At 48.5% G+C, this 8,891-nt stretch overlaps 1 protein-coding gene across 2 annotated transcripts in view; it reads left to right on the top strand.

The window, feature by feature from the left end:
- The first annotated feature begins 5,965 nt into the window (after nt 1-5,965).
- Nucleotides 5,966-8,891, top strand: part of SAE1 (SUMO1 activating enzyme subunit 1) — a 36,008-nt gene continuing 33,082 nt past the window's right edge. The window contains exon 1 of one of the 2 annotated variants that reach the window (XM_029065305.2): nt 5,966-6,188. In XM_029065305.2, the coding sequence (XP_028921138.1) occupies nt 6,094-6,188 (95 nt within the window). In that variant the 5' untranslated portion in view covers nt 5,966-6,093. The remainder of the gene's footprint in view (nt 6,189-8,891) is intronic. The other variant, XM_029065304.2, reaches the window with a different exon arrangement.

Below are 8,891 nucleotides of genomic sequence, written 5' to 3'. Positions count from 1 at the left end.
TGAGCCCTACATGGGAAAACCAGATTACCTTGTATCTACCCCAGCACTTAGAACAGTGCTTGGCGCATAGTAAGTGCTTAAACAAATACCAACATTATTATCATTAAGTGCTTAACTATGTGCCAGACACTGTGATAATGATGGTATTGGTTAAGCGCTTAACTATGTGCCAAGCATTGTTCTAAGCGCTGGGGGGATACCAGGTGATCAGGTTGTCCCACTTGGGGCTCATAGACTTAATCCCCATTTTACAGAAGAGGAACTGAGACCCAGAGAAGTGAAGTGACTTGCCTGAAGTCACACAGCTGACAAATGGCGGACCTGGGATTAGAACCCATGACCTCTGACTCCCAAGCCCATGCTACTTCTCTACTGTACTAAGTGCTGGGGTGGATACAAGCGGATCGGGTTGGACACAGTCCCTGTCCCACATGGGGCTCACAGTCTCACACCCCATTTTACAGATTTGTTGCTGAATTGTACTTTCCAAGCGCTTAGTACAGTGCTCTGCACACAGCACTCAATAAATACCAATGAATGAGGTACCTGAGGCCCAGAGAAATGAAGTGACTTGCCCAAGGTCACACAGCAGACAAGTGGCAGAGCCAGGATTTACTGAGCATTTACTCTGTGCAGAGAACACATTATTAATAATAATGTTGGTATTTGTTAAGCGCTTACTATGTGCCGAGCACTGTTCTAAGCGCTGGGGTAGACACAGGGGAATCAGGTTGTCCCACGTGGGGTTCACAGTCTTAATCCCCAATTTACAGATGAGGTAACTGAGGCACAGAGAAGTTAAGTGACTTGCCCACAGTCACACAGCTGACAAGTGGCAGAGCTGGGATTCAAGCTCATGACCTCTGACTCCAAAGCCCGTGCTCTTTCCACTGAGCCACGCTGCTTCTCATTATTATTATCTTCTCTTATTATTAACAATAATGCTAAGCGCTTGGAAAGTACAATTCAGCGATAGAGACAATCCCTGCTCACATTGGGCTCATTCAATTGTATTATTAATCGGATTTAGTGAGTGCTTACTGCGTGCAAAGCAGTGTACTAAGCACTTGGAAGAGTACAGTATAACATCAGACACATTCCCTGCCCACGATGAGCTCACAGTCTAGAGGGGAAGACAGACGTTAATATACATAAGTAAATGAAAACATTCAGTAGTATTAATCGGGCCCCTACTGGGTGCAAAAAGGATAGATTACATTCTCCCCACTCCCTGCAAGAAAGGGGAAGGGGCAGGCAACAGATACCTAAGGAAATACAAATAAAAACTATGCGAAAACAGAAGACAAGGACAGCAATAAGTACAAGACTTGCAGAAGATGGCTGCTAAAGTAACAGAATTTTAGCTCCTCCCCATTCACAGGTCTGCCCAGAATCCTACTGTTAACTTTCATTCATTCATTCAAATTATATTTATTAAGCGCTTTACTGTGTGCAGAGTACTGTACTAAGTGCTTGGGAGAGTACAATATAAAAATAAGCAGACACATTTCCTGCCCACAAGAAGTTTACACAGGCTATAAGCCCCTCTCTCCCAATTCTAAATGTTGGTGGAAAGGACCCCCCCAACCCTTATTGAAATACTGGTGCCAAACTTGACGATGATTTACCAAGTGGGTGAGGGCCCAATGGGCCTGCTGCTGTCTAGGTATCAGAGATATTCTCTTCTGTGCCCACAGACTGCATCCGTTCTCCCCAAAAGGCTCTTGCAGTGCCATTCCCCGGGGCACAGGGGTACTGAGTGAAAGTGTATGGATGGCACAGTGTACACTATCATTACTATTGCGAAAGAAAATGCCAGAGGAGCGCGTCTTCCTCACTTTAACCGTGCGCAATGCTTCGGCTCTAAAACAGGAAAGAGATGCAGAAATACTGAAATGTTAGGAAGGGTCACAAATGAAAAATAAGGGTGGGAGGCAGGGTCTTTGTCCTTTTCTTCTGAGGAATGCTCCAAATGTCTGGTACAAAAATCTCAGATTTTCTCAACAGAGCTTTGGTCCTCAAAGGTTTAAAGGGACTGTGGTTTTGCTTTCCCCATCTTCTGTATTTTGGCCAGGTCAAGAGACTGTGCCCTCGCGTGTAGACAGAAGGGAGAGATGCTCGAAAGGAGAGGAACAATGAGGCAGAGAATTGGGCTGGGTAAATGGACCATCAGTCAAGCCACACTTTACTGAGTACCGCCTATCAATCAATAATTTTAATTGACTAATGGGGCAGCAGTGTGGCCTAGTGGATAGGGCATGGACCTGGGAGTCGGACGTTCTAATCCCGGCTCCACCACTATCTGCTGTGGGGCCTTGGGCAAGTCACTTAACTTCTCTGTGCCTCAGTGACCTCATCTGTAAAATGGGGATTAAGACTGTGAGTGCGGGACAGGGACTCTGTCATTAATTCATCCATTCAATTGTATTTATTGAGCGATTACTGTGTGCAGAGAACTGTACTGTCCAACCTGACAACCTTGTATCTACCTCAGTGCTTAGTACAGTGACCGGCACATAGTAAGTACTTAAATACCATAAAAAAAATTGACTCTTTACTGCGTGCAGAACACTGAACTAAGCCCTTGGAAAACTACAGTAAATTGGTGTTCACGATCTAGGCCCTCAAGAATCATACAATCTAGATGGCCAAAATCGTGAACACCAATTTACTGTAGTCTTCCAAGTGTTTAGTTCAGTGTCCTGCACGCAGCAGTCAATTTTTTTTATGGTATTTGTAGTTGGTAAGCACCTTGTAGGCAGGGAACATGTCTACTAACTCTGTTATATTGTACTCTCCCAACCGCTTAGTACAGTGCTCTGCACAGAGTAAGTGTTCAGTACATATGATTGATTGAAGGGGAGATGACATCAAAATTAACTATGGCTTGAAGGAAGTCACCAGGACTGGGAATTGGAGTCATTCAATAGTATGTATTGAGCGCTTACTATGTGCAGAGCACTGTCCTGGGTTCAGGTTTCACTTCTGCCACCTGCATACTGTGTGACTTTGTGTGTCATTTACCTTCTTTGCACTCTATAGTTTCCTAGTCTGCAAAATGGAAAATACCTTTTCTCCCTCCCTCTGAGACTATGAATTCCTGTGGAATTGGGACTCTATCTGGTCTGATTATCTTGCATCTACCCCCAGTATTTAGCCCACAGTAAACTGTGACCTTTGGGCATTTGATATTCACCCTACCCCCAACCCCACAGCACTTACGTACTGATCTTCAAATTATTTATTAGCTATCACTTAACCATACCAATGTCTGCCTCCCCTCTAGACGTAAACCCATTTGGGCCAGGGAACGTAACTGTTGATTCTGTTGTATTCTCCGAAATGCTTAGTAGAGTGCTCTGTACATAGTAAGCATTTAATAAATATGATTGACTGAGTTTGCATTTCTTTCTTTCTCCTTAATGGTATTTGTTAAGCACTCACAGTGTGTCAAAGACTGTTCTAGCGCTGGGGTGGGTACATGTTTAATTAGGTCACAGTCCCTGTCCCGCTTGGAGGAAGGAGAGCTGATATTTAATTCCCATTTTACAGTTGAGGCAACTGAGACATAGAGAAATCAAGGACCATGCCCGAGGTCACATAACAGAGAAGTTTCGGACCCGGATCTTCTGACTCCCAGGTCCATTCTAACTCGGAATTGAACTGTCCCAGGGGCTTAATACAGTGTAAAAGCAGGATATTGAACTACACCCCTGGGAGAATGCAGTCCATGCTTTGCGAAGCACTGTAGTAAGTTCTGGGAAAGAATGCACAGGCCTCAACCTTGGGCGGGGGTGCTCACAACCGCTTAGTACAGTGCTCTGCACAGAGTAAGCATTCAATAAATACTAATAATAGACTGGGGACCCTGCCCTCTCTAAAGGGAAGAGAGGTCAACAGCGGAGTAAAAAAACTTCCCAATCAATCATATTTATTGAGCACTTACAATGGGCAGAGCACTGTACTAAGCGCTGGGGAGAGTATGACAGAATTAGTAGACATGTACCCTGCTCATAATGAGCTTACAGTCTAGAGAGGGAGACAGACCTTAATATGAGTAAATAATTTAAATCATTTAAAGCTATGTTCACAAGTACTGTGGGGTTGGATCTACGCCCTGTGTCATAACTTTTAATGGCGGGAGTTAAGGAAGAGACCGCACAGCCTGATCTCATTGTGAAAGTCAGCGGAGTTCCTCTAATGCTAACCTTCTCACCGTTCCTCAATCTCGTCCGCCAACCCCTCACCCATGTCCTGCCTCTGACCTGGAACGCCCTCTCTCCTCTTATCCCACAGACAATTTGTAATTTAGTTATTTACTTTGTAATTTATATATTTATTTATATTAATGTCTGTCTCCCCTTCTAGACTGTGACTTCGTTGTGGGCAGGAATGTGTCTGTTGGTTGTTATATTCTCCCAAGCCCTTAGTACAGTGCTCTGCACACAGTAAGCACTAAATAAAAATGATTTAATTAATTAATTAATTAATTAATTAATCACTCTCCCCCCTTCAAAGCCTTATTGAAGGCACATCTCCAAGAGGCCTTCCCTGATTAAGCCCTCCTCTCCTCTTTTCCCTCTGCATCACCCTGACTTATTCCCTGTATTCATCCCCCCCCCAGCCCCACAACACTTATGTCCATGTCTGTCAATTTAAGCACTTACTATGTGTGAGGCACTGTAGCAAGCATTGAAAATAATAATTATGGTATTTGTTGAGCCCTTACCATGTGCTGGAATGGATCCAAGCAAATCCGGTTGGACACAGTCCCTGCCCCACATGAGATTCACGGCCTCGCTCCCCATTTTACAGACGAGGTAAGTGAGGCCCAGGGAAGTGAAGTGACTTGCCCAAGGTCACACTGCAGACAAGTAGCAGATCTGGGTTTAGAACCCATGACCTTCTGACACCCAGGCCCGTGATCTAATAATGATAATAATAATAATGGCATTTGTTAAGCGCTTACTACATGCCGAGCACTATTCTAAACAGTGGGGTAGATACAAGGTCATCAGGTTGCCCCACATGGGGCTCCCAGTCTTAATCCCCATTTTACAGATGAGGTAACTGAGGCACAGAGAAGCAGTGTGGCTCAATGGCAAGAGCCCGAGCTTGGGAGTCAGAGGTCATGGGTTCGAATCCTGGCTCCGCCCCTTGTCAGCTGTGTGACCGGGGGCAAGTCACTTCACTTCTCTGTGCCTCAGTGACCTCATCTGTAAAATGGGGCTGAAGACTGTGAGCCTCACGTGGGACAACCTGATGACCCTGTATCTCCCCCAGCGCTTCGAATAGTGCTCTGCACATAGTAAGCGCTTAACAAATACAACCATCATTATTAGAACAGCGCTTGGCACCTAAGTGGTTAACAAATGCTGACATTATTCTTATTATTATGGATGGATGAATGATTGAATTCATCCATTAATTCATGAATGAACTCATGAATGAATGAATTCATTAATGAATGAATGAATTCATTTATAGAGCGCTCAGCACATAGTAAGTGCTCCATAAATATGAATGAATGAATGAAGCAGCATAACTCAGTGGAAAGAGCGCGGGTTTGGGAGTCAGAGGTCATGGGTTCGAATCCCGGCTCTGCCACTTGTCAGCTGTGTGACTGTGGGCGAGTCACTTCACTTCTCTGGGCCTCAGTTCCCTCATCTGGAAAATGGGGATGGAGACTGTGAGCCCCACTTGGGACCCCCTGATGACCCTGTATCTCCCCCAGAGCTTAGAACAGTGCTCTGCACAGAGTAAGCGCTTAACAAATACCAACATTATTATTATTATTATTATTATTATGAATGAATGAAGGGTCCCGGATCCCCTCAGCCCGACGGCGTCGTCGGGCGCCCGTAGCACGTGACGAGGGTGGCGGGCGCCGCCCCGCGCGCCTTCCGGGCGAGGGCGCCGGCGTGCGCGGGCGTGCGTGCGCGCGCCCGCCCGCCCGCCGGGGAGGTGACGGTTGTCTGAGGCGGCCGGCGCGCGGGCCGCTGAGGCGCCCGTGAGGAGAAGCTGAGGAGACGCTGAGGGGGCGGGAAAGAGCGAGCCCGCCGCCCCGCCGCCGCCGCCGCCGCCGCCGCCGCCATGGTGGAGAAGGAAGAGGTCGGCGGCATCAGCGAGGAGGAGGCGGCGCAGTACGACCGGCAGATCCGCCTCTGGGGGCTGGAGGCGCAGAAACGGTAACGGCCCCCCCCAGCCCCCGCCCGCCCTCAGGCCTGCCCCGACCCCGCCCGCCCGCCCGCCCGCCCGCCTACTCACTCAGCGCCTACTGTCAGCCGGACACTGTACTCCATACCAACATTATTATTATTAGTAGCCTCCCTGTTAGCAGGGAGCGCGCCCCTGCCTCCCGACGGGCCCGGGCAGGCCGGAGCGGCCTCCCCCCTCAGCGCTGGAAGAACCCCCTTCTGGGCCCCGAGCCTGGCTGACAATTCCCTCGTGGTGCAGGCGGCCCTATTTAGTGAGCGCTTCCTGCGTGCGGAGCACTGCACTAGGCGCTTCGGCGAGTACAAGGCAACAGTAAAGAGGCACACCCCCTGCCCACCGCCAGCTTGCAGGCAGTCGTATTTATTGAGCGCCTACTGCGTGCAGGGCACTGCACTAAGCGCTTGGGCGAGTACAAGGCAACAATAAAAAGGCACACCCCCTGCCCACCATCAGCTTGCAGGCAGTCGTATTTATTGAGCGCCTACTGCGTGCAGGGCACTGCACTAAGCGCTTGGGCGAGTACAAGGTAACAATAGAGAGGCACATCCCCTGCCCACCACCAGCTTGCAGGCAGTCGTATTTATTGAGCACCTACTGCGTGCAGGGCACTGCACTAAGCGCTTGGGCGAGTACAAGGCAACAATAAAAAGGTACACCCCCTGCCCACCATCAGCTTGCAGGCAGTCGTATTTATTGAGTGCCTACTGCGTGCAGGGCACTGCACTAAGCGCTTGGGCGAGTACAAGGTAACAATAGAGAGGCACATCCCCTGCCCACCACCAGCTTGCAGGCAGTCGTATTTATTGAGCACCTACTGCGTGCAGGGCACTGCACTAAGCGCTTGGGCGAGTACAAGGCAACAATAAAAAGGTACACCCCCTGCCCACCATCAGCTTGCAGGCAGTCGTATTTATTGAGCGCCTACTGCGTGCAGGGCACTGCACTAAGCGCTTGGGAGAGTACAAGGTAACAATAGAGAGTCACATCCCCTGCCCACCACCAGCTTGCAGGCAGTTGTATTTATTGAGCACTTACTGCGTGCAGAGCACTACGCTAAGCACTTGGGAGAGTACAATGCAACAAAGAGGAACATCCCCTGCCCACAACCAGCTTGCAGTCATATTTACTGCGTGCGGAGCATTGCACTAAGCGCTTGGGCGAGTACAGTGCAGCAATAAACAGGCACATCCCCTGCCCACAACGAGCTTGCAGTCAGTCGTATTTATTGAGCGCTTACTGCGTGCAGGGCACCGTACTGAGCGCTTGGGAGAGTCCCGTAGAACAATATAACAGACACCTTACCTGCTCACAAGGAGCTTACAGTCTATTGTACTCTCTCAAGCGCTCAGTACGGTGCACTGCACGTAGTAAGCGTGCAGTGAATACCATTGATGATGATGCCAACCCCGGGGGAGGTACTAAATGAGGAGAGGGTCGCGACACTCGGACAGTGACCCCGGTTAGGGGTGACCCGCCAGGACGAACTCACACGAGAGCAGGCAGGGCTCCACTGGACTCTTCCAAACTCATAGGGCAGCGCTCTCCCCTTCACGGGATGTCAATCAAGACTGCTGTGTCAATCAGTGGTATTTATCGAGCGCTTACTATGTGCAGAACGCTGCTGTAGGGAGAGTACAGCACAAAGGAGATGGTGGACACCCTCCCTGCCCCAGGGAGCTTACAATTATAGATTAATAATAATAATGTTGGTATTTGTCAAGCACTTACTATGTGCAGAGCACTGTTCTAAGCACTGGGGTAGATTACAGGGTAATCAGGTTGTCCCACGTGAGGCTCACAGTTAATCCCCATTTTACAGATGAGGTAACTGAGGCACAGAAAAGTGAAGTGACTTGCCCACAGTCACACAGCTGACAAGTGGCAGAGCCGGGATTTGCAGAAATGTCTCGAGGTCACCTCCTGGTCTACCCCTTCCTCCCATGGGCCGGCGGCCGAACCCCTTGGTCACGGAGAACCTGAAACACAGAGTATTTGTGCCATGCTTTGGGTCATCCAGTGAGTTGGGGGTGAAGCCTGGACCTCCAACACTTAGTTCGGAGGAGAGGACTCTGCTCGCGGTGGGTGGAAGGGAACTGGGGGAGAGAGAGTACAGGTGGTCCAGATCCAGTGAAACACCACACTCTTGTTATTGTTTTTTGTCTCGCTGTGTCCATCTTGAATAATTGATCCTGCTCTCTTGTATATTTTCGTCAATCAATTGGATTTTAGCTCTTAAGTTCTTTGAGGGCAGCGACTGAGCCTCTATGAAAGGCTCTGAGTGCTTAGGCGAGTTCCGTAGACATAAAAGGGCCTTTGCTAGTAATATCTGTGTCTTCTCCTTTCCACTGTTTGTAGGTAATTTTCCTCATCTTCTCTATTAGATTGTAAACCCAGGGGCAGAGAACAATGCCTTCTATTGTGCTCTCCCAAGCACAAGGCCTTGTACCTCATTATGTAGTTGAGAGTACTTAATAAGTATCTGAGGATGCCAAATTTTTACTTTTAAAATCCTATACCAGAATTCTGGCTTTTAGGGCAATTTGAGCAATAAGTCGTAGTACGCTGCTGGAACGTGAAGTGTACTGCTGTGATTGAAGATGATTCTACTTTAGCAGTGTTTAAGTGCTTACTGTATGACAAGCACTGTTCTAAGCACTGGGGTAGATACAAGGTCT

The sequence above is a fragment of the Ornithorhynchus anatinus genome, chromosome 5 (genome assembly GCF_004115215.2).
Source record: "Ornithorhynchus anatinus isolate Pmale09 chromosome 5, mOrnAna1.pri.v4, whole genome shotgun sequence".
NCBI lineage: Eukaryota > Metazoa > Chordata > Mammalia > Monotremata > Ornithorhynchidae > Ornithorhynchus > Ornithorhynchus anatinus.
This window is presented reverse-complemented; position numbering and strand designations above follow the sequence as displayed.